This window comes from Cervus canadensis, chromosome 7 (genome assembly GCF_019320065.1).
Source record: "Cervus canadensis isolate Bull #8, Minnesota chromosome 7, ASM1932006v1, whole genome shotgun sequence".
Classification (NCBI taxonomy): domain Eukaryota; kingdom Metazoa; phylum Chordata; class Mammalia; order Artiodactyla; family Cervidae; genus Cervus; species Cervus canadensis.
The window spans coordinates 45,330,304-45,356,717 of NC_057392.1; the positions used below are offsets into that span (position 1 = coordinate 45,330,304).

The 26,414-nt window shown below is 41.3% G+C and overlaps 1 protein-coding gene across 15 annotated transcripts in view; it reads left to right on the forward strand.

The window, feature by feature from the left end:
- Window positions 1–26,414, forward strand: part of KALRN (kalirin RhoGEF kinase) — a 671,401-nt gene that overhangs the window by 407,673 nt on the left and 237,314 nt on the right. For all 15 annotated transcript variants that reach the window (XM_043473179.1, XM_043473181.1, XM_043473183.1 and 12 more), the window contains exons 20-25: window positions 989–1,104; window positions 1,583–1,705; window positions 12,814–12,996; window positions 14,245–14,363; window positions 17,130–17,196; window positions 17,762–17,871. In XM_043473179.1, coding sequence (XP_043329114.1) covers window positions 989–1,104; window positions 1,583–1,705; window positions 12,814–12,996; window positions 14,245–14,363; window positions 17,130–17,196; window positions 17,762–17,871 — 718 coding nt within the window. The remainder of the gene's footprint in view (window positions 1–988; window positions 1,105–1,582; window positions 1,706–12,813; window positions 12,997–14,244; window positions 14,364–17,129; window positions 17,197–17,761; window positions 17,872–26,414) is intronic.

Sequence of the window (26,414 nt, forward strand, 5' to 3'; positions counted from 1 at the left end):
ATATGTGTCTGCCACATAGTGGGAACTGAGTAAGTGTCAACTTTTCATAGCATCGTTCTTGTATATCTTATTAGTATCTAATATAGTTAGTGGGAAGTCAGAGGCAAACAGTACAAAATAGACTTGATTTCTTCAAGCTTAGAACATACTATTAAACACTTTGGAAATCTATCCATGTAGCCAGCGGCTTCTGGACCAGGGGAAGTGGGGCGGGGGGGCGGGGGCGGGCACTGACCTGGACAGATGCCTCCACAGCCTCTGCTGTGCTCCGTGGCCTCATGCACATCCTCACACCTGCCATCATTAGAGATGATTGAGGATAGCTTTAGCTTTTCTTGTGATCGGTCCCAACCAGCATGGGAGTATGGGCTTAGAGACATGATTCCATGATGACATGATTTCAACACAGCTTCCCTATGCCCATGATTTAGAGGTTTTTAAACTGAGGCTATGCTGTTGAAGTACTAAGAGCACAGTCCCTTGTACAGGCAGAGTATGTGGCAAGTGACATGGTTGTCCATGCAGTTACCCCAGTCCTTGTGCCTGTTCACCTCTGGCCCTCCGCTAGGAACCTCCAAGAGTGGCTGGGATTCCTGCCAAGTCCATTCACTCTCTACAGGCTCTAAAGATTTGGTTGAATTAGTTATTATTTTCAGCACCAATACTTCCCAAGGTCTCCTATCATCAAGGACTAGCTTTGGTGTGAAGAAAACCAGGGTCACTTTTAAGTCACCCTGGGGACATCCTCTCCCTCGCTTTATCGATGCAACTTCATCAGTAGGCCCTCCCCCAGTCTCCCCGATCTTGCTCTCCTCTGCGAAATTCTCTCTGAACCAAACTTTGACCCCTTGCTTCTGGTGTTGAATTAGTCCTATGGGGAGAGTTGGCGAAGGGCAGAGTTATCTGGCATCTGGGATGTGGGGCCCGAGTGGCTGGTCAGATTTGATCAGGGCCTTCCTGAGACCAGCACCTGCTCTCTGCCCTGCAGCCATCCTGAGTGAGCTCTTACAGAGGGAGAACCGTGTCCTGCACTTCTGGACATTGAAGAAGCGGCGGTTAGACCAGTGTCAGCAATATGTGGTGTTTGAGCGAAGCGCCAAGCAGGTATGTTCAGCGCTTTCCCTGGAGTTGTCTCAGACAAGGACGGTACAGAGGCCCAGATGACCAAGACTTGGGACAGTTCCAAAGAGGGTCATCACACCAGACAGTAGAGATGGGAGATGGGGGTAAAAAGAAGAATCCTTGCACTAACCAGCAATTCAACTTTTACCAAGCACTTTACTCAGAGTTTGGTGACAGGAGTTGGGAGGAGATGCTGGGGGCAGATTGCCCTAACTCATGGATAATAGTGGACCTGGTCTAGAAGAGTCCCCAGTTTAACGGACAAGACACTGTCTTTGCTGGTGGGTTTTTCCAAGTCTAACAGAGAAGGGCACTTCCATAAACCAACTTCCAAGTCATGCCAGGGTTTCCTGGGTCCATCATATTGTTCCAAACCACCAACATTCACATCAGAGCATGGCATATTTTTCTACTAACAACCGGCTTTTGGGAGAACTTAGTGGGTTGTTTCTTCCCACAGGCACTAGACTGGATCCAAGAAACAGGGGAATATTACCTCTCAACACATACCTCCACCGGGGAGACCACAGAGGAGACTCAGGAACTGCTGAAAGAATATGGGGAGTTCAGGGTGCCTGCCAAGGTAGGAAGCATCCTGGAGCCCTCCCCCTCCACCTAGCACACCCCATTCTGGCCATTTTCACACTATGAGCAGGAGAACAGCCTCTGTACAGAAATGCTTGACTACAGAGCCAAGGTGGGACACGTAGGTAGAACCATCTCTTTTGAAATCTGAACATTCAAAGAGATGCAGCTGCTGGGTAGAGCTCTGTACACAGAGTCTCAACTCCTATATGCTGTGCTTCTGAATGGACCTCATCTTTGTTCTCCAGGTTCTGGAATCTGCTGTGTTCTTTTAGACCAAATACAGCAAAGGAATGTGTTCATGTGAAATGTACATCGTGTGTATGAATATCAGCCACATACTCTTGCAATCTGAATGGCTTGGGAAGTCCACCTTTTGAGAAGGGCCAGTGGCTATGGGTGGCTTCACAAAGCAGGTTCTAGAACTAACTACTTCCATCTGGCCTTGCCCAGGAAATGAGCTGGGCTGGGGTCCCTGGGGAGCACAACACACTCTAGTGTATGTACCCACATCCTCACACCCCGATTCACACTGAGGTGGAGAATGCTATAATAGAAGGAAATCTTGTTTTCATGTTTTCCTAGCCAGGATTTGATCTGAGAACCTTGAGTTTAAATGAAATCTATCTCAGTTCCCTCTTTGTAGCTTCCTGTCCCTCACCCTGGGCTCCCTGCCATGGAGGACCACCTTTGGCATCACTTCTAGACATGAAAGATGCTCTTCCAGGATGAGAGCTGCTTTTGTGGGAGTTAAGGGAGGAACATATTAATGCCTATCTTACCCAGAGATCCCTCTGACACTGTGGCAAATTTCCCTCTAATTTGCTCTAACAAAATTAGACTCTTAGCCTCATTCCTGAGATATTTCAGAAATGGTTTTACACTTTGTGAATCCTACACCCTGAACTCTTGATAGTGGGGAGTTTTCCTCTGCACACTTGTGAGCTTTTGGGCCTTGTCACTCAATATGAAAAGCTGTCAATCAGATAAGAGATTCATTTCAAGACCAGCTAGAACAAAGAGCACTAGGGAGGTGGCAGATGCACAGAACCCTTTTCAAATCCAAATGAAAATGGTTTTGAATTACCCACTTTGCATCCATCTGCCCCTTTCCAGATAGTGTCAACAATGAGTCATTAGTAGTCTAAATAGTATCAGATCCATGGTTATCCTACTCACATAGGATGGATCACAGCAGATACCCAGAACTTCCTAGGATCAGAATCTGCCCATCACCAAAGTAGAAATGTGGAGAATCATTTAGTCAATTTATTTTATTCTTCCTTTACAATCTACCTATTTTTCTCCTTTCTATTCACATTGTTGTCACCCTAATTGGGTTCTTTGCTTTCAGCCTTTCCTTCCTTCCAGTCCATCCTGCCCTTCATTGGTGTTCCTCTCTAAAACACTACTTTGGTCATACTACCAACCAGCTTGAGAGCTTTTATGACTCTTCAGTGCCTTCAGGCTAATGCTCAACAACGTCTACATCTGTGCCACCTTACCACCCCAACTGTATCTTCAGTTACCCATTTATGCAAATTTTACACTCCAGCTGAATGGATATATTTTCTTACCCTCCAAGAAATGCATCATTTATTTTCTTGCTTCTGTATCTTTTCTATACTATTTCTCTCCTTAGATTAGCCTCCCCTTCCCTCTAGTTTGTACTTTTTAAAAAGATCCCACCTTTCCACTTCAGTGCCTCCTCCTCTGTGATCCTGCTTACCTGCCAGGATACAATCTGACCCATCCTTGGACTGCAGCCATTGTCTGTATGGCCCTTAAGGCACCTGTCATGGACCATCCTGTTCCCCCAGTAATGTGTATGCAGTGTTGTCTCCTGTATGAGCCTGCAAGATTCCAAAGGACAAGAACAATGCTTTATTCACTTACCTAACTATATCTTATACATTGAAGAGAGGCTACAAATATTTGAGAACATAAGAGAAAAAGAAGTCTGGGTAGATTTCAACAACCCTTCCTCCTCAAATTTCTACTTAATATGCTTTTTTTACTCTGGCTCTCTCTCTGTTCTTACTCTTAACTGTTTCTGTTAATGGGATTTCATCCTCCCATCTATCATTTCCAACTGTCAGGACTATTCGTTATGAGAATATCTACAAGTTAACAAATCTACCTGGGGACCTTCTGATGAAAGGCAATAGCCTCCTGCCCTACCCTAATCCTACTTACCAGAAGCAAACCTCTTTTTAACCAGCCATCTTTGGTTTTAATCTTTATAATCAATAAAGTGAATTTGAAATAGAAACCAAATTGACCTTAAACCACAAGACAGAAAGTATGATGGATCACAGGATTGAATTGAGCAATAGAATATACTGAGTCTATCAAATTAGATACTCTATTCCAAAGAAACAGATCAAGTAGAAGAAACACTGAATATAAAAAGGTACTTTCTATATAGCAATACAAAAATGTGAGAATAAAAATAAGATAAAGAGAATTTGTGTGAGGATAAGAGGAAAACAAAATTTTCTTGTTGTGCTATATTGTAGTCAATCCAGTTAGAAGATCCAAGTGATATATTCCTGTTGTGGATTTCAAAATTTATACAGGGTCAAGGTATATGGTGTTAATTAAAGCTTAATCATGTTAACATCTGAAAGAACTCAGTTTTTCTAATAGCAAAACTCTTTAGATTCTTCTGTTTTTCATTTTTTACAATTTAGTGGTTTTTTCATATATTGACAGGGCTGTGCAATGATTACCACCATCTAGTTCGAGAAGATTTCATCACTCCCAGAATAAACCTCATACCCATCAATAGTTACTCCTGTCTTTTCCTCCCCTAAGCCCCTGACAACCTCTAATCTGCTTTCTATCTCTATGAATCTGCCTGTTCCAGACACTTTGTGATGCAATTTGGAATCATGAAATCATATAATATGTGGTCTTTGGTATCTGGCTTCTTTTACTTAACATATTTTCAAGATTCATCCATATTGCAGCAGGTCTTCACTGGAACTCCATTCATTTTTGTGACTGGATAATACTTCATTGTATGGATATATACCACATTTGTTTATCTATTCATCAGTTGATAGACATTTGAATTGTTTCCAGTTTTTGACTACTGTGAATTATGTTGCTGTGAACATTGTGTACAGGTGTTGGTGTGAACATATGTTTTCAATTCTCTTAGGTATATACCTGAAAGTAGAATGACTGGGTCACATGATGACTCTGTAGTTAACTTTTTGAAGGAATGCCAAACTGTTTCCAAAAGCGTGAACACCATTTTCCATCCCCAGCAGCAGTGTATATGAGTTCTGACTTCTCCATATCCTCCCCAACCCTGGTTATCATCTGTCTTCTTTATATAGCCATGCTAAAGGGTATGAAGTGGTATTTCATTGTGGTTTTTATTTACATTTCTCAATGAATAATGATGTTGAGAAAGTACTTTTTTAAGTTAATTTATTTTTTGTTGAAGGATAAAATTGCTTTACAGAATTTTTCTGTTTTCTGTCAAACCTCTACATGAATCAAGCCGTAGGTATACATATATCCCCTCCTTTTTGAAACTCCCTCCCATCTCCCTCCCCAACCCACCCCTCTAGGTTAATACAGAGCCCCTGTTTGAGTTTCCTGAGACATACAGCAAATTCCCATTGGATATCTATTTTTCACATGGTAATGTAAGTTTCCATGTTACTCTTTCCATACATCTCACCCTCTCCTCCCCTCTCCACATGTCCTAAGTCTATTCTCTATGTCTGTTTCTCCATTGTTGCCCTGTAAATAAATTCTTCAGTACCATTTTTCTAGATTCGGTATATATGTGTTACAATATGGTATTTATCTTTCTCTTACTGACTCACTTCACTCTGTATAATAGGTTCTAGGTTCATCCACCTCATCAGAACTGACTCAAATGCGTTCCTTTTTATGGCTGAGTAATAGTCCATTGTGTGTGTGTGTGTGTGTGTGTGTGTGTGTATACCACAATTTCTTTATCCATTCATCTGTCAATGGACATCTAGGTTGCCTCCATGTTCTAGCTATTGTAAATAGTGCCTCAATGAACAGTGGGATACATGTGTCTCTTTCAATTTTGGTTTCCTCAGGGTATATGCCTAGGAGTGGAATTATTGCTGGGTCATGTGGTGGTTTTATTCCTAGTTTTTTAAGGAATCTCCATACCGTCTTCCATGCCGTCTTCCATAGTGGCTGTGTCAATTTACATTCCCAACAACAGTGCAAGAGCTTGCCCTTTTCTCCACACCCTCTCCAGCATTTATTGTTTGTAGACTTTTTGATGAGGGCCATTCTGACTGGTGTGAGGTGATATCTCATTGTAGTTTTGATTTGCATTTCTCTAACAATGAGCGATGTTGAGCATCTTTTCATGTGTTTGTTAGCCATCTGTATGTCTTCTTTGAAGAAATGTCTGTTTAGGTCTTTTTCCCACTTTTTGATTGAGTTGTTTGTTTTTCTGGTATTGAGTTGTTTGAGCTGTTTATATACTTTGGAAATTAATCCTTTGTCAGTTGTTTCATTTGCTATTATTTTCTCCCATTCTGAGGGTTGTCTTTTCACTTTGCTTCTAGTTTCCTTTGCTGTGCAAAAGTTTTTAAGTTTAATCAGGTTCCACTTACTTACTTTAGTTTCTACTTTCATTACTCTAGGAGGTGAATAATAGAGGATCTTGCTTTAATTTATGTCATCGAGTGTTCTGCCTGTTTTCCTCTAAGAGTTTTATAGTTTCTGGTCTTACATTTAGGTCTTTAATCCATTTTGAGTTTATCTTTGTGTATGGTGTTTAGGAAGTGTTCTAATTTCATTCCTTTACATGTAGCTGTCCAGTTTTCCCAGCACCATTTATGGAAGAAGCTGTCTTTGCCCCATGGTATATTCTTGCCTCTTTTGTCAAAAATAAGGTATCCATAGGTGCATGGGCTTATCTCTGGGCTTTCTATCTTGTTCCATTGGTCTATATGTCTGTTTTTGTGCCAGTACCATACTGTCTTGATGACTGTAGCTTTGTATAACATGAAGTCAAGAAGGTTGATTCCTCCACTCCATTCTTCTTTCTCAAGACTGCTTTGGCTATTTGGGCTCTTTTGTGTTTCCATACGAATTGTGAAATTTTTTGTTCTAGTTCTGTGAAAAATGCCATTGGTAATTTGATAGAGATCACATTGAATCTGCAATTGCATTTGGTAGTATAGTCATTTTCACAATATTGATTCTTCCTATCCAGGAACATGGAATATCCCTCCATCCGTTTATGTCATCTTTGATTTCTTTCATTAGTGTCTTATAATTTTGTGTACAGTTCTTTCGTCTCCTTAGGTAAGTTTATTCCTAGATATTTAATTCTTTTTGTTGCAATGGTGAATGGGATTGATTCCTTAATTGCTGAGAAAGTAGTTTTTTAAACTGATAATTTCATCTCTGAAAGTGAAAGAAGCTATGAGATAAACTTGGCTAAATTCTTCTTAACAAAGAGAATTAAGTATTAATGAAAGTAACTGGAGCTTTAGTTGAACTAAATTATGTCTTGGAATTCAAATAGCCAGGAAAGAGGACACTGAACTTGTCAGGCACTTTCTATGAGAAAAGTAGAATCTAAGTAGTTCAAATAAAAGATGAGTATATTTCTGTTTTTTGAAACTCTAAAGAGGAATGGGCCTTCCCTGGTGGCTCAGATGGCAAAGCGTCTGCCTACAACCTGGGAAACCTAGGTTCGATCACTGAATTGGGAAGATCCTCTGGAGAAGGAAATGGCAACCCACTCCAATACTCTTGCCTGGAAAATCCCATGGAGGAGCCTGGTAGGCTATAGTCCATGGGGTCACAAAGAGTTGGACACAACTGAGCAACTTCACTTTTCTTTCTTAAGAGAATTGACTATAACTCACATGTGGCAGACATTTTTGAAAGGTTTAGTTTTTCATATTTAATGACAATTTCTCTCTCCCATGAAATGAATATGAAGATATACCTCGAGAAACTGTTTGCCTATACAAGGAACTCAATAATTCCATACCTACAAAGAATGTAGCAGTAAGTACAAGGCAGATTAGCAATGAAAGGCCAAGTGGAAGTTTATAATGACCTGATAAGAATATATCAAGAAGGTTAAATTTTAAAGACCTGTCAAATGTGCTAAAGACACCAAAGGCGTTTTTTACAAACTATATTCAGAGTAAGGCACTCTGACTAGGGAAGATGGTATAATATTAACTGATCAAAGGAAGGAAGAGAAAGAAAGAAAAAAGAAAAATAGAACCACTGAACTCTTATTATTTTTAACTTCTGTCTTTTCCAGCAGATAACAATTAGACTTCATAATGAAAGAGCAAAACATATAATAAGGGGCATAAGAAGCCCAAGATAAGTGAGATGTCAGTCCAAGATTTCCAATCCCAAGTGAATTATATTCCCCAGAGTCTCCCTTTGTCCACAGGATCATGTCTTTACTTCTGAACCTGACATGCAAGCACATCTACAATCTGACCCCCACTTTGTCAGTCTATATAAGTTACTCTTCTTAGTGGTAAGATTTGAGTTTCAAACTGGCTTAAGTTACAAAGAGGAAAAGATTATTTATTGTATGGCAGGATATGGAAATAAAGACAGAAGCTATGTAGCTGGACTTCCCAGGAGCCCAGGAAAAGCTCAGTGACTCAACCTGATGGGAAGAATAAGACATGTAGCATAGTCTCACCTCTAGAGATGAAAATTGGGATGTCACCCGAGACCAAGGAGAGTTTCAGCAGCCGTGTTACCTGGTCAGCTCAGTACAGGCTAACATCACCACCACTGTGATTCAGCTTCCCTTCTCTCCTCCTCTCTGCTCTCTGCTTTCACTTCTGCTCTGCAACAAGCTACCCAGAACCCTGTCTCTATGGTCCACATTCCCAGAAAATCCACCCAGCATGTTGCCCCTGTCCCTGTTCAGTAAGAGCTCCTAGACCAGGACACCTTGGAAGTCACTGGCTGCATATTGATGGGCTGCCCTTATGGGACAGGTTTTACCTCTGGTCTCATCAGCTGTGGCCAGACATGTGGCAGGTGGCATGGTGCCACCACAGTCACCCACTAGAAATCATTTCAGACTGCTCTCAGGAGGGGCCATGGGCATGGTTGGGTCCATTTCATGAGTCAAATTTGTTCATCAGTTTTCATTACAATCCCAAAGAACATAATGCCAAAGAATGTTCAAACTACTGCACAGTTGCATTCATTTTACATGCTAGCAAGATCATGCTCAAAATCATCCAAGCTTGGCTTCAACAGTACATAAACCAAGAACTTCCAGATGTACAAACTGGATTTAGAAAAGGCAGAGGAACCAGAGATCAAATTGCCAACATCTGTTGGATCATAGAAAAAGCAAGAGAATTCCAGAAAAACATCTGCTTCTACTTCATTGACTATGCTAAAACCTTTGACTGAATAGATCACAGTAAACTGTGGAAAATTCCTAAAGAGATGGAATACCAGACCACCTTATGTGCCTCCTGAGAAACCTGTATGCAGGTTAAGAAGCAGCAGTTAGAACCTGACATGGAACAACAAACTGGTTCCAAATTGGGAAAGGAGTACATCAAGGCTGTACATTGTCACCCTGCTTATTTAACTTGTATGCAGAGTACATCATGCAAAATGCTGGTCTGGATGAATCACAAACTGGAATCAAGATTGCCGGGAGAAATATCAATAACCTCAGATAAGCAGATGACACCACCCCCTTATGGCAGAAAGTGAAGAGGAACTAAAGAGCCTCTTGATGAAGGTGAAAGAGACAATGAAAAAGCTTGCTTAAAATGAGACATTCAAAAAACAAAGATCATGGCATCTGGTCCCATCACTTCATAGCAAATAGATGGGGAGACAAATGGAAACAGTGAAAGGCTATTTTCTTGGGCTCCAAAATCACTGTAGATGGTGACTGCATCTGTGAAATTAAAAGACGCTTGCTCTTTGGGAGAAAAGCTATGACAAACCTAGACAACATATTAAAAAGCAGAGTCATTACTTTACCAACAAAGGTCCGTGTAATCAAAGCTATGGTTTTTCCAGTAGTCATGCATGCGTGTGAGAGTTGGATCATAAAGAAGGGTGAGCACTGAAGAATTAATGCTTTTGAACTGTGGTGTTGGAGAAGACTCTCATTGAGAGTCCCCTGGACTGCAGGGAGAGCAAACCAGTCAACCCTAAAGGAAATCAGTCCTGAATGTTCATTGAAAGGACTGATACTGAAGCTGAAGCTCCAATACTTTGGCCACCTGATGTGAAGAGCCAACTCATTAGAAAAGACCCTGATGCTGGGAAATATTGAGGGTAGGAAGAGAAGGGGATGATAGAGGACAAGATGGTTGGGTGGCATCACTGACTCAGTGGACATGAGTTTGAGCAAGCTCCAGGAGATGGTGAAGGACAGGGAAGCCTGAGGTCCATGGAGTCACAAAGAGTGGACATGACTGAGTGACTGAACAATTCTTCCCCATGTAAGCCTTCAACTCTTGCTGGTCTAGCCCTGCTCACCTCTCAGCACAGTATTTGCCCACTCACCCATTTCCCCAACATTTATGTTATACCTACTAAACATTGCTGATACGAATGAGTAAGATATCACATTTTTCTCTTAGAAACATATGGTCTAATGAAGGAGACACATAAATGACTCACTGAAGTAGCAGCATGTGTGTGGTACCGTGTGAACACTGGGAAGGGCAATCCCCCACTCAGCTTGTAGGGAGGGGAGAAGGGACATTTAGATAAAAACAGGGGTGAGGAGGAGCCACTGATTGCAGGAGGGGCAGGCGAAGGTCAACATGACTGGAGTTTAGAAGCCACAGAGAGCTGTGGTCACACAGACAGGTGAGGCCACGTGAGGAAGGCCTTGTCTATGCTGCTCATTTCACTGTCTGTTTGGTTTCCCGGGTTCCACATGTACCTGGAATGCTCTTGCTCACATGCCATTCTCCTTGTTGACGCTGAAATCAGTTTTGATGTTTCAGGATATAATTTCCTCTGCTATAGCTGCTCTGGTAGGACTGTTGCTACCAATAGGCTATAAAGCCCCATCTCATGCTCAAGTCTCCGTACCAATAGCAGAGAATAGGTATATATTTCCAACGCTTTTATATAAAGATAGATTTCTTGATTATAGCTACAAAATCTGTTTTAAGTTTAAAAAAAAAAAAAACACCTAAGAAAAATTGTTTTCCAGGGGGAAAACCCCAAATGCAATGATATGTAAGTCCTTGGGGGACTTTCCTGGTGGTCCAGTGGCTAAGACTCTGTGTTCCTAATGCACGGTTTGGTCCCTGGTCAGGGAACTAGATCTCACATGCTGCAGCTAAGACCCAGTGTAGCCAAATAAATCAAGTTTTTTAAAAGTCCTTGGAATACCAGGTATCTTTTATTGACTGATTCTCAGTGCTGCTGTTGTTTGCCTTTTCATGGTTAAGGAGGTGTTTCTCCTGTCCTCATACCCACCTTATTTCCTTCACACTAAAGCTCTCTGGCCCCTTGTCTCCCAGCCCTAGGAACCAGCCTGCTGCACTGAGACAGGAGAGGCTCAGACGTGTTCAATGAGTTGCTGGAGAGCGGGAGCACTGGCCGTGTGGTGGCCAAGTTCTCTTCTTGCCTTTCCAACCAGAAGCTGCCTCTGGCATTTCTTGAGAGGATCAGTCTCTCATGGGAGGAGGGGCTGTAGATGAGCCTGGAGAGGCCAGGGTGATGGTGGTGGCATAAGGAACGAAAGGCCCTTCTGTCTGTTCCACTGTTGCTCCAGTGATTTTCTGTCTGCTTCTCTCAGTTATATGGATTGTAGCATGGTCCAAATTTTGGATCTACTTTCCCCCTGTCTGAAAGAAAAAAGATGATTTTTCAGAATAATATTTAAATACTCTTCCTTTCTCTTAAAATCTATCAGACTTTACTAATAGACTTTAGAGTTTCAAAACGTAAACTTAGGATAAAAGATGAGCAAGTGTTTGCTTGTTTGGACAGCCCTTCCATTTCTATATCTTAACGCACATAGACCCCACCTCCCCTATGAGACCTGTCCTGCCTCTGCCAGCCCACCTTTTTTTTTTTTTTTCCTTTTTTAAAATCACTGCAGTGTTAACTATGTGTACTTTACATTTTGGCATTCAGTTACATAATGCCCTGAGTTATTTAACTGCTCTGGGTGAAAGTCTTGTCCTTCTAGGGATAAAGACTGTTGGGAAGAAATGAGTATCTCTTTTTCTTCTCTTGTCTACCCCCCAAATCAGTTCCCACAGCCCTCTGCACATTGGTGTGTTCAGGGTAGGTGTTGAACACACTCTTGTTAGAAATGAAATTAACTCAGTATATGCCATGGTTCCACCTTACTAGCCCTGTGATGGATACTAGCTTTGTTCACTCTTCTCTCTCTAAAGGAAACTAAAGATAAGATCCTGGTGGTGAACAAGACAGAGTTTACTCTTAAATCTGCTAGCTAGATTTCTTCAGATTCTGGCTGTACCAACTCACTTGATATTTAGAAAGCCTTCTTCAAGCCAGTGCAATGAAGGGAGAAAACTAGCAACTATAGACAATAGGCAAATACACTCTATCTCTTACAGGTTGTATGAACTTGGACAAGCCCTAAGCCTCTCTAAGCCTCAGCTTTTTTCATATGTGACTCAATAAGACCTACCCTGCCTCCCTCCACCTGCCTTCTAGGGATGCTTTAAAACTCAAACAAGCCTCTGATGTGACATTAGCATACTCTGTAAACCAATAAAGTTATATATTAACATCAGAGATTCTTACGTCAGTAATCATACTGGCTAACGTTTATTGCTTACTGAGCTCTTATTTTGAGCATTGTTTTCAGACCCATCCTGCATTGTCAACTCATGTAATGCTCACAACAATGTTCTGATGTAAAAACTATTATCCCTATTTTGCAGATGAAGGAACTGAGGCACAGAGCGTTTCAATAGCTACCCAGGACCCAGTGATAGCACTGGGATACAAATCCAGGCAGCCTGGCTCTGAGGTCTCTATGGCTGCTGTGAAGAAGGAAAGAGGGATGGGGTGATGGGTTGTGAGAGTAAAGGTCAGCTAGTAACTTATGACCATCTTTTGGGGCAGCAAACAAAGGAGAAGGTGAAGCTTCTGATTCAGCTGGCTGATAGCTTTGTGGAAAAAGGTCACATTCATGCCACAGAGATCAGGAAATGGGTGACCACAGTGGACAAGCATTACAGAGACTTCTCATTGAGGATGGGAAAATACCGGTACTCCCTGGAGAAAGCCCTAGGAGTCAACACAGAGGTAGGTATGGGGGTTCCCAGGTGGGACATCTTCCTTTCCCTCTCCCTCAGTACTGCCACTCCTCACTGTGGAAGGAAGCTGGGATTGCAGAGGAATCTTCCTGAGCTGTTGACACCTAGAGCTCTTGCCTTGTGTGGTTTTTCTCCTGGTTGGGCTGGATCTTGCTGGTACTTCCAACTCCCCACAACTGGTACTGTGTATATTGTAAAATTGGCTGGCCAGGAGTGGGGCCTATGGCTACAGAACAGAGTTTTTCTATGTATAGAGTTAACTGTTGACTGTAAGGATTAAACTCCTTATCTTGGCTTCATCAGTACTGTCTTCCACCCAATTATGTTGACCAGCAAATGATTAGAGTCCTCAGTATGTATAATAGTGCTCTTTTAAGAATAAGGGATGCAATTTGTGTAAAGTCTATTTGACATTTCAACTGAAAAGAGACACTCTTTGCCAGGAAGCAAAGAAGACTGACTTTTTAATCTCTTCTTTATAATAAGGGTCAGTAACCTATGAATTAAGAGCTAAATACAGGGTGGCAATTTAATCCTAGGGTTTCTAGTTCTTAAATCTTTAAATAGGCTCATACTCTGAAACAGAGAATAAAGTGGTCAAACCACTAAAATTGGGGGAATTAACGTCTCCCCCAGGCTTTAACCTATGAACTTTTTTTCCGAGAGGTTTTCATCCTATATAAATACCAGACAGTGGTTGAAGTAAGCAGGAATGGGCAATTAGAAAGTTCAGTAATCGTTCTGTCATTTAGCTTTCTATTTCCAGAAATAGAAAGCTATTTCCAGTTTGTTTAAATAAAAATATTTACTTTTATTACTTCCCCTTGACAAATGGAAGTTTTCTTCTGTATTTATGCATTTCTGTTTCACATCTGTTTTAATGGTTAATAATCAACCTTGGACCAGTGTGTGTGTGGAGATCTAAACAGAGCAAAGTCCTTGGGGAAATATGAGACTAATTATCAAATGTGTTCATTCTTTTCCTTTGTTGTAGATATTAGTCCTGAACACTTGACTTGAACATTTTATATTTTTCTTATTTGAAAAAACATTATGAAGAATTTTTTGAAGAATTATGAAGAAGAGTGCTTGTGGGTGGCAGTTGGTGGGATTCCCCATCTTCTTATCCTTCTCCATTATATCCTTCTCTGTTCTTCCTGTCCCTTGCCTCCCCTAACTCTGATGAGTTGCTTTCCAGAACATCTCCAAGGTGACCTCTGTGATCTGTTGTGTATAGGATAACAAGGACCTGGAGCTGGACATCATCCCAGCAAGCCTTTCAGATCGTGAGGTCAAGCTCCGGGATGCCAACCATGAGGTCAATGAAGAGAAGCGGAAATCAGCCCGGAAAAAAGAGTATGTTTGTGTGTGCATGTGGGCAGGGGTTGGGGGCAGTTTCTGCTTGACTGGCAGGTTCCTCATGGCTGTGCTTGGTTTTCACTGCCACCCATCACTTTAGACTAGCTGATGTGTCCTCATGACCACCTACAGAGGTTGGGATGGACAGACGGGATGTTTCCACCCACATTTCACGCTAACCAAGAACTGTAGGGCATTGGAGAGAAGAAACAATGAACTAAGTCAACTTTACAAACCAGGTCTTGCCACTCTGCTTCCTTAACAGCGGTGTTACAAAGTTACATATAGCCAGAGATAAGCGCACACTTTATGAAGAGCATTTTGACAGAGTCCTTTCAGGTAATGCTGGAAAAAAAGTGTGTTCTAAGATTAAGAAGTCTTCTGTAGTTGATTTTATCAAAATAAAGTAGGACCACGGGTCCCTTAGAGCTGAAGAAATTCAAGGTAGTCTGTGAAGTCAGAGCTTGTGTTTTATCTGGGAGTGTGGTCATTTGTTTGGGCTGCTGTAACAAAGTATGATGAAGTAGATGCTTTTAACAACAGGAATGTATGGTCTTACAGTTCTGGAGGCGAGAAGTCTGAGAGTACAATATTGTCTGGGTTGGCTCCTTCTGAGGGTTGGGAGGGCAGCCTCTGCTCCAGGCCATTCTCCTGCCATGTCGATGGCTGTCTTCACATGCACATGGCATCCTCTCTGAACACAGGCCTGTGTCCAGATTCCCCCCCCCAACTTTTAGGGATACCAGTCATTTTGGAATGGGAGCCCAGCCTACGCCAGTATGACCTCATCTTAACTAACTGCATCTGCAATGACTCTATTTCTGAATAAGTACCACATCCTAGGGTACCTGGAGTTGGGACACAACATATGCATTTTAGGGGAGACACAATTCAACCCATAACAGGGAGGAAAATGAGGAGACAGTGTGAGGGCATATCTTCCTGCTGGGCTCTCTCTGGGACTCCAAATCGCCAGAGGATGGTAAAGGTGGATGGAAAGTAAAAGAAAATGGGGTAGACGGTAGTGAAGCTATATTATGAAGAAAAACAGGGAAAACTGTAGGAAGTAGGAGGAGAAAAAAAGGAGAAGATAGAAGCTTGCCAGAATCCAAGGCAGTAAAATCAAAGACAGCTTTTCAAAGCACGTGGGATTATGTTCCTTCTGATCTTCCTTCTTTCCTTGTTTACCAAGCACTTACAGTGTTCTAGGAACTTTGCTTACATGAGCTTGTTTAATCCTTGCAGCAGCCCTTTGTGATCAGCTGTGTACAATTGAGTAGTCTGGGGCTTAGAGAAGCAAGACCTGCCTCTAGGAAACAGCAGTCATGATTCAGTTCCTGTTTGCCTGACTTCAAAGCTCATGGACTTTCCATCTACCAATAGAGCAAGAATAGTAAGAGTATAGCTTATTAACTCCTCCAAAAGGAGATTTTTATACTTCAATGGAAAGGCCACTGCTAGAACAATGTATTGCTTTAAAAAAAAAAATACCATGACGATAAAGGTCCAGGACAAGATGCTTCTTATTTTAACATTTCTTGTGAAATTTCCAACAGGGAACACTCTGTGGATAATCTTTCTCTGAATTTTTATCTGATGTGACACATTGTAAATAGAAATTTTCATTATAAAGTACCATGCAAACAGTGACATAGATAATCTAAAATAAATGTATAAAAATATACTTTGTGCTAAATCAGATACTATTGCACATCACATACCAGCTAGAAAGGACCTTTTATAATACAACTTTGTGAAAGACGTGGGTACACTACAGTGAAGCCTCACGTCATTAAATTTAATGTCTGCCTGGGTGCAATGTGTTGTTTAGGAGTCCAGGGAGAAAGGAGCCCTCCTCTTGCAAATGTGTGGCACAGGCTTCTCTTTTGGGGAGAGTGAAGAGCAGTCACTTGACACTGTTAGCGTGTGCTGTGGCTGGGATCACCCACTCAGCCTCAGGCACAGTAGTTTGCAATGTAAAATAGTCCCTTTGGAGGCCAGAGGTCAGCATACTATGGCCTATAGGCCACCTGTTTTGTATAGGTTATAAACTAAAAATTATTTTCTACATTTTTAAATGGTGAAAACTATCAAAACAAGAATATTTTGTTACATAAAAATTAGATGAAATTATTTTCTGTTCATAAATAATTTTATTGGAACACAGCCAGACATTTCTTTTTAACATATGCCTGTGGCTTCTTTCACATCCAACAGCAAAACTGAGTGCTTGTGACAGACTGAAGGACCCACAAGCAGTTACTCTCTGGTTCATTACAGAAAAGAGTTTGCTAACCTTTCTGATGTTTAAACCTGGTTTAACCTGTGAAACTGTGAACCATTTTGGTGTAAGTCAGCAATTCTACTGAGCAGGAAGCAGCATTCTGGGAGCTACAGTAAGAGAAATGTAGGAAGCTGAATTGGTGTCTAGTTGGTGAGAATGAGTGTGAGTGGTGCTGCATGCTTGTGCCCACACACACATGTGCAACTGAGAGCACACAAATATCAGCACAGAATCACAACCTGGTAGAACTGGTGCAGAAAGGAAGGGGTAAGTGTGGAACTTGCTGAGCACAAGCTTACTGAAGGGACACAGAGCAAGTGATCAGAGTGAGAGTGACTCAGAGGAAGAGATTTATGTTAGTAAATTAGAAATATAGGACACTCAAGAATGTGATAAATGCTTGGGTGGGGGCAGTGAAGTTTGAAAAAAGGGATGCATTACCTCTCTAACCAACTGAAAGCCCATTTGTTTCCTTCTAGATTCATTATGGCAGAATTGCTCCAGACAGAGAAGGCTTATGTGAGGGACTTACACGAGTGCTTAGAGGTAAGTCTTATGGTCATCAGTTCTCAGCTGTGTTAGAAAATGGTGTCCTTGCCACATCTGGTACTGGAGAGGAGCTCAGTACTCTGTCTTATCCGAGCTTGAAGAATGAAAAACCAGCCAGAGGACATCTTTCCCCAAGTCAGTAATAATTGCATGAGAGTTAAACGTGCTTTGGAAAACAAACTTTTCTAAAATTGGAACTAGACCCAATAAAAGAAAGCATGTAAGGAAAATGAATTCAAAATAAAATCCATGACACAGTCAATGAACTTAAATCTGAAAATCTGCGTCTCCCCCCTGACGCACAGTCAAACTCAAAACATATTTAATAAATAAAAGTATGGAATTTGTGCTGTTGCTAGGATGAATTTCCTTAACAGCAGATCAAGATAATAGAACATTCAGGTTTTCTTTCTTTTCATTCTGCTTATTTACCATCTCACTTTTTAAGCTCTACATGCAGCCCTAGTCTGACCTTTACCCCACAAGTTTTTAAAGCATATTTGTTTTGTATGTATTTCACATGGCAGTGCTTGCCAATGATGGAACTGTTGCTGTCTTACAGACCTACCTGTGGGAAATGACCAGTGGTGTGGAGGAGATCCCCCCTGGGATCCTTAATAAGGAGCATATCATCTTTGGCAACATCCAGGAGATCTACGATTTTCATAACAAGTAGGTTGGTGGAGGGTTTCAATGGAGTACACTTACGGCCGTAAATACCCAACAACAAGGCTTCCCAACAAGTGGACCAAAGTTGACTGGGAATTCTCTCCTGGTAAAGTAGTGCCTGTTAAATCTCTAAGTCAATGTCTGTCAGACTTCTTTCTCACTCACCCCTCTTTCTCCACAGTGGTCCAAAATTCCTAATGGAGGGTGAAGTCAAATGTTCGACAGTGTCCTAACCTAACTGCCAGTATCCCCTGACCGAATCAAAATGATAGGCGGGCTTGAGAAAGTAAAAGTAACTTCTCTTTATTAAAACTCTGGGTAATCCTGACATTAGAATTCATCTGAGGTTAACCATCCTACTTTGCAGGCCTTAGGTTTCAAGTTCCACTGATGTTTTCTTTTGACCTAAATATTCCCTCCATCCCTAACTACCTCATCATCCCCACCCTCAACCAAAACAACAGACAGATTGATAGATACCTAATCAAATTATCTAATAGAATATATTTCTTGACAGTTTATAGGGGAGAACATCAATTAATCCTCTATGTTTTGTTGAAATAAGTAGAATCATAGAGCCCTAAAACCTCACAACTCACTTCTTCCAGCTCCCAATCTGATTTAAACATCTTTTCCATAGCATACTAAACATATTCAGTTGTTAACAAAGGGTCAGCAAGAACACTGGTTGGTTAGATTACATATCCACCTATGGAAATAACTCAGTTTCCAATGTACAGATGGAGGAAACCTTGAGAAATAATGTTGACAAAAAGTCCTAGAGCTCTCTCAGGACCCTGTTGCAAAGAAGGGCTAACGTAGAGGTTCAGAGTTGTAGAATACAGTATAGAGGAAGTCTGAGGGTCAGGCTAGACAAGGCTTTGACTCAATGAAGTGGTCATACTGGAGATGAAACTGCAAGTGCACCAGGGTGGCAATCCCCCTGAGGCAAGACTCTAGAACGGCACTGTGCCTTAAGAGCCGTCAGTAGGGTGGGAATGTTTTGTGTCTGTGATGTCCAATACCGCAGCCACTGGTTATGTGTGCTCAGTGAACACATGATGTGTGATTAGTGCTACTGAGAACTGCATTTTCAACTTTGTTTAATAAGTATAGGTGACAAGTGGCTAATATATGGCACCGCCCAGCTCTAGAGAATGAGACCTCATTCTTAAGATGACCAAAGGCAAGTGTGTGTGTTCAGTTGCTCAGCAGTGTCTGACTCTTTGCAACTCCATGGACTGTAGCCCACCAGGCTCCTCTGTCCATGGAATTTTCTAGGCAAGAATACTGGAATGAGTTGCCATTTCCTCCTCCAGGGGATCTTCCCAACCCATGGATCAAACATGCATTTCCTGCACTGCAGGCTGATTCTTACTGAGCCACCTGGCAAGTAATAGTTGGATATAAAAGGATGCTGAGCCCTAAAAAATCTAAAAAGCGGGTGAAGAGGCACTCCTCTCGTCAACACCTGATGATTAATCCCCTGTAAAGTCATCAAATGACATTAGTTTAAAGAATATGTAGCTCCCCTGTCAGATTATGAAAGCAGTAAGCTCCAGGGTGAAAATACCTTTTGACTTTCTGGAGTACTTGATAGAAGTTCCTAGTCTTTTTTTTAAATCCAAATCTTTATACTCTCTATATGTTTTGTCTGGAAATCTCCAGTGACAGCAATACTTTCTCCTCATGTCTATTTAATAAGATCCCAATAAAGCCATTCTTGACCACTGACCCCACATTCCATCATCTGAGCTCAGTTGAGTATTATCCCATCTCCCTAGATATTTGGGAAGATATCAGCCTAGAAAGCAGTTAAGTCATGTTATTTTTCTTATCTGATTTATGATCTCTGGGATTTAGTCAGAAGTCTCACTTTGCTCATATTCTTACTAAATTGGCAAGGTGTAGGAATATAGAGATCACTATATGCACTTCCTGTGAGCCTTGTTTTTGCCAAATCAGTGTATAAGGAGAAAGACTCTTTATTTCAAAATTGACCAATTGTAACACAACATCTGGGCTTCCCTGATGGCTCAGCGTTGAAAGGATCCACTTGCCATACAGGAGACATGAGTTCAATCCCTGGGTTGGAAAGATCCCCTGGAGAAGGACATGGCAACCCACTCCAGTATTGTTGCCTGGGAGATCCCATGGACAGATGAGCCTGGTGGGCTACGGTCCCTGGGGTCATAAAGAGTTGGACACAATTTAACAACTAAATAACAGCAGAATATCTAGCATAACCTTGCCTTATTATGGTTTAAAGGTATCAATCCAGTAAATCAAGGCAAGTGGTTTGGTAGTCTATTTAAAAAGTAGCTGAAGATCTACCTACCAGTTACAAAATAGAGTTCTAAGAACTCCATAAAATAGAAAAGTCAAGTTAAGCCATAGGAATATTGCATTTTGTAGAGGAATAAATTCAGTGATTAAGAACACAGCTACCCAAAAAACATTACCTATTTATAACATTATAAGAAACAAGAAGAAAATAAAAACCAGCCTCTGAGCAACCAAAAGAAATATCACAAAGATAAAGTTCTTATCTTTCCAGAGGAACTCCTTCTTGTCTTCCACAGGTGAAGTAAAGTGAAGTCGCTCAGTCATTTCCGACTCTTTGCGACCCCATGGACTGTAGCCTACCAGGTTCCTCCATCCATGGGATTTTCCAGGCAACCCTCTCTATTTCTTGGTTAGATTGTTTCCAAGCCCATAGCAATTTAGAAGCAGCAAATAAGAATCAAGAATTGGAGCAAGTAGCTTGATATCAGTACCTGACAGGAAAGAAAGATAAACTTCCAAAAAAGAGTCAAAAGAACCCAAAAGATCAAGGTAGTCAAGAGCTATTCTCCATTGGTGCAGATGATCCTATGTTCCAACATAACCCAATATAGAGCCCAACAGAGCCACTGTATTATGATACAGCATAATAATATGTTATTATATTAATAATAACTAATAATGAATCATTGGCATATCCTGCATGAAAAAGCAAGGAACTTGTAATGCATTTAGAAAGCTATCCACAAAATATGTTTTAAATAGTCCACGATTTAGGGGAACATGCAAAAAAATCAAGCTGTTTATTAATTTCTAGGATCTAGAGGACTTAAGACTTTATTTACTCTACTCATAATATGTGCTTTCTTTTCATGTCATACAAAATTTGACTAATGTAGAAAGTATAACCCTCTGAAATCTCTAACGAGTAATATTAAAAATGGCAATTAAGCCAACTTTGGAAATGCAGAAATTGTGAACTCCATAAGAGGTCATGTCTTTCACTGCATAACCCCAATACTTGGCACACGATAAACATTAAGTAAGTATTTGTTGCGTGGATGAATGGATGGATGGGCTAAAAATAGAATTAAAATTTGCAGACTTATGGCTAATGCCATTCAAGTCATAATTCACTCTTTTGTTTATGAAAATCTCAAGATAACGGAAAATCATTATTTTTCTTCATCACTGTCAGAACCTTCTAGACAAGCAAAACATTTGCATGTCTAAATGAAGGAGTTTTCTGGTTACTTCTTATTGGGAAGACCAGGCAATTGTCCAAACTCTAGTTTCCTCTTCAGGAATACTTTTCTGAAATGGTCACTTTTTAACCTAAACATATCAAAAGGTTCTTTTTAACCCCAGTTGCTTGCATCTTTTCAAATTTATAATTAAGTGCTATCTGACAGAGAAACAGACTCCTGTGATTTCTAGTGCATAGCTCAGGTTCTGTGCTTCTTCTCCAGAGAGAGAGTGAGGGAAAGAGATTGGGAGGGAGGAAGACTGGGGACAGAGACTGAGAGGCAGAGGGACTGAGATGGACCCTGCCTGCATAACCACATCAGCTGAGGCACTAGGAAATTAGTGTCTAGACCAAAGGTGAATATATTAAATAACTCAGCTAGTTAATATTGATCCTTTTAAATGATGTCACTTTGAAAAATGACAGTCAAGATTGGTTTTGTGTGTGTGTGACCTTTCTGTAGGAGCTTTATCTCTATAGGTATTGAATGGAGAAGTTCCCAAGTACCAAAATTTCTGTAAAGAAGAACAATTCATATATGTAGAATTTAATAGTTACAAGTAGTGATGTTAACACAAATTGGAGGTTTAAGTGGAGTGATACTTGGTTTTTACCTTCTGGTCTCCCTATGTTGATACTGCATCTCATATCTATAGAACTAAATATAAAGATCATGGCACTTACCTACTCAAAACCTAGATCTATTTTTTGCATTTTGTTAAGCATTCTGGGAGTACTCAGGAAAGGTAATAAATGCCATAAATAGATCTCCCCAATGGTGATGGTTTTGTTAATGCTCTTTCCCCACTTTGACTGGCCTACAGCTTGTAATGTGGGAAAATCATTCATTTTCAGTTTGCCTTGTATTTGATTTTCAGCTTCGGTAAGGACAGCAGTTTGTTTAAAATGCTCATCTCCTTTGGTTAAATCTGAACTTACTTTTTTCCCTTTCAGTTTTTGGAGATATGGCTATATGTGAGTCTGGGCAATAACATTTTTATAAAATCTCTGTTGTCAGGGATCAGAAGGTCTTCCTGAGCATCAAGCAAAATCATCTCCACTGACAGATAAGGGCCCTGAGACCCAGAGAGGGCCCAGTGACTTGCACACTTTGTGACATTTCCCCATTGACCAGTTAGGCATAGATTCCAGGGGCTGGGGCAATCCCTTTCTCTCCGTAAACCACGGCTGGCAGTGCCAAGTCTGGTTGCTTTGATTCATATCTAACCAGTTTCAATGTACATCCTCAAATCTCAGGAACACTTCAACCCATTTCTTCCATAGGTGTGTCATCCAGGTCACACACCCTTACAATAATGGCCTGAAATGAAGAGGTTTGGGAGTGAGTCTCAATCCTGGGTCAAGGATGGGGGAAGATGCAGACGTCACACTCCCAGTTGGACTGTGTCTTGTCACGTCTGCTCCTGTGAGACTGAGGCATAAAGAGGGGCAAGGTGGTGGGTGGAGGTGGTGCAAGGCAGAAATGGTGGTGACAGGAGCATGAAGGGAGGGAGGAGAGACAGAGTGAGTGGGAGAGTGGGGTAAAACGCCTGGGTAGAGGAGAAGTGAGGACAGTGGATAACAAGGGAAAAGAAGAGATGGGGAGAAGAGAAGGAAAAGAAGGGAGAGAGGGAGGGAGAGAGATGGATTAAAAAAAGAGCTAGACCTCCCTGTCTCCTACTGCAGGCAGGAGAGTCAGTAAAATGTTTTTCAAACATTTTGTATTATGAACCAAAGAAAAATTATATAACCTGTCCTGATATGCACATGCTTTATATATTATAAATAATAGGAAAATTAAATCCTGAAAAATAATAACGTCACCATGTGTGATGCACTCTGATATTTTGGATTAGGTTCTGTTTTCCTTCCTCTTTAACGCCGGTTTCCACCCTCTAAATTGATTTTACAACCCCTTGAAATGCAGAGGGTGGATCTGTAGCTACAAGGTGAGGAGCTCGCTCCCCCAAGTGGAAAGAAAAGGGATGTGCAGGCCACAGCCTCATCTGAAGGCCTCTCTTCCAGGCTGTAGCTGCTTTCGCTGCTTTGCCTCTCCTACTCCCTCCGATACTCACACACCTTGTTTGTATTCTCTGCTTTCTGTGCTTCTTTCCCACTCCAGCAAAATCTTGTTCTATTCTACACCCTTGTTACATAGAAACTGGAACTTGCAAAGGTTTGTGACCTACTCAAACCGATTAGTAACACAGCCAAAGAATCCAAGTCTTCATAACTCCCTATTTAGTCACACTGTCACTTTAATATTAAAATATCAAGCAGAGAGGAAGGGGAGTGTGTTTTTTCTTGGGCCCTAAATTTATACTCTGAGAGATAACTGCAAGCCTTACACACTTATCAGTAGGGCCTTAAAAAATTATAGCTGCGATTTTGTTGCTGTTTTTTTTTTTTTTCCAGTGCTAGTTTTATAAATATGGGGGAGTACCCAAAGCAAAACAAAGTCTAAACATTCATTTTGGTGTGTCAAAGTCATGTTCATTTCAGTTGTACACACGAACTTCTTGGTGTCCATGCCTAGCTACTAAACAGCCTGTCAATGGCCTATGAATAACATTAAATGTAAGATTAGTTGTTTATATTTTACTTTAACATTAAATTTATGTTTGTGCAGTACTTTTTGATTCATCTAATCACAAAAGTCAAATTTAGGAAATATTAGCAAAACATATTCAACAGGTAGCACTGCAGCGAGGTAAGCTGCTGCTTGAGGTTGAAGGTGAGGGGGGCGGTATACTGAGTAAGAGTCCAGTCCTGCGCACCTTTCCTCTCCACCTCTAACCTCAGCAGAAGTTTCTGCTGTGAAGTAAAGAGACAGCGCCTGGTGATTGTCAGGGCTCAGCCCAGGTGGTCAGACTGTGCTGCGTGAAGACTTCTGTGAACCATCCGGCGCCTTCCCTGAGTGCACACAACTCCCCAGTGGTTTAACAGCTGCTCGGTGTGCTACCCAGCCGTCCTGGCCCGCAGTCCAGAACCTCTTCCATGCTGGGCTCTGGACCTATCTGGTCACTAATGGGTCCCTTAGAAATGATCTCTAGCTCCTCTGGTATGCAAAAGCATTGATAAGGGGCAGTGTCCTGGGCTGCCTGCAAAGAAGCCTGCTACCTCTCTCCCCAGCCTGCCTCCAGCTTTGTTTACGTCTCCTCCTCACTGTTCTACTTTTCTCTTGTTACCACTATGCCCCTGCTTCATTCCCCTTCTCAACAACAAGTGTGCATGCCCATGCCTGAGAGCATGCACAAACAAGGCCATCACATGTATTCCCTTTTAAATTCAAGCTGCACCCTTGATATGAAGGTCCTCAGTGAAGGACACACTTCTCTAGAAGCAGTAAGACTATAGACCAAATTACCTTTGGCAAAAACAACAGTTTCAGAATGACTCAGGGTGCCTTCGGAATGGTACTGTTTTCATAATGCTTAATGACAAAGCTCACAAAGTTTTTCTGTCAATAATGCTAGTGGCTTTATTTTCCAGGATCCCATCCAAAGCCGGAGCGAAGCATTTTCCTCATAAAGTAACTGCATAATGTATTGCATCATAATAATTTGATAGAGTAATAACACTGCTATCTTGACATTTCTTTTTTATTGAAGTGTAGTTGTTGTACACTGTCAAGTGTGATGTGCTGTGCTTAGTCGCTCAGTCATGTCTGACTCTGCGACCCCATGGACCGTAGCCCACCAGGCTCCTCTGTCCATGGGGATTCTCTAGGCAAAAATACTGAACTGGGTTGCCATGCCCTCCTCCAGGGCATCTTCCCAACCCAGGTACTGAACTGAGGTCTCCCACATTGCAGGTGGATTCTTTACCATTTGAGCCACCAGGGAAGCCCCACTATGTACAACACAGGTGTACAATAGAGTGATTCACAGTTTTAAAGGTTATACTCCATTTATCAGTATTATAAAATATTGACTGTATCCCTCGTGTTATACAGTATATCCTTGTAGCTTGTTTTGTTTTATCCCTGATAGTTGTAACTTTTAATCCCATACCCCTGTATTGCCCCTCCCACTTCTCTCTCTCCACTGGTAACGATTAGTTTGTTCTCTGTATCTGTGAGTGTGCTTCTTTTTTGTTATATTCATAAGTTTGTTGTATTTTTTAAATTCTGTAAAGAAGTGATATCATACAGTATTTGAATCTTGACATTTCTTTAAAAGTTTTACTCATTTCTGAAAGAACCCCAGATATTCACACAAGCACTTAAACTTCTTGCTTTGCTCATTCTCCCATGATTTATTACACATAATTATTGAAGTGGTAAGGACCAAGATGTTGCTATAGAACAGCTGAGGAGGAATGTCCCATCCTTTGTGAAAAGTGTTGTGACTTCTTGTGCTTTAATTTAAACTCATCACGTCTATTTGAAGTAGGTAGAATTATACTGATCAAGTGTACATGACCTATCATCTTCATAAATTTCAAATTAAAAAGCAAAATAGAGTTTGATACTGCTACTGGTCTTCAACAATTACTTGAGATGGTATTGCACAACTTACTCAAAGTTATGAATTGATATACCCATCACAGGATAGCTTGTTTAATTCCTACCTTTTTTAAAAAAAAATTAAACCATATAGAGTGGATGTAGGATCTGCCAGCTGGAAGCACACTGGAAAGGGCAGTCAGTTCAGTCGCTCAGTTGTGTCCGACTCTTGGCAACCCCATGGACTGCAGCACGCCAGGCTTCCTGTCCATCACCAACTCCCAGAGCTTACTCAAACTCATGTCCATAGAGTCGGTGATGCCATCCAACCATCTCATCCTCTGTCGCCCCCTTCTCCTCCCGCCTTCAATCTTTCCCAGCATCAGGGTCTTTTCCAGTTAGTCAGTTCTTCACATCAGGTGGCCAAAGTGTTGGAGTTTCAGCTTCAGCATCAGTCCTTCCAATGAATATTCAGGACTGATTTCCTTTAGGATTGACTGGTTGGATCTCCTTGCAGTCCAAGGGACTCTCAAGAGTCTTTTCCAACACGACAGTTCAAAAGCATCAATT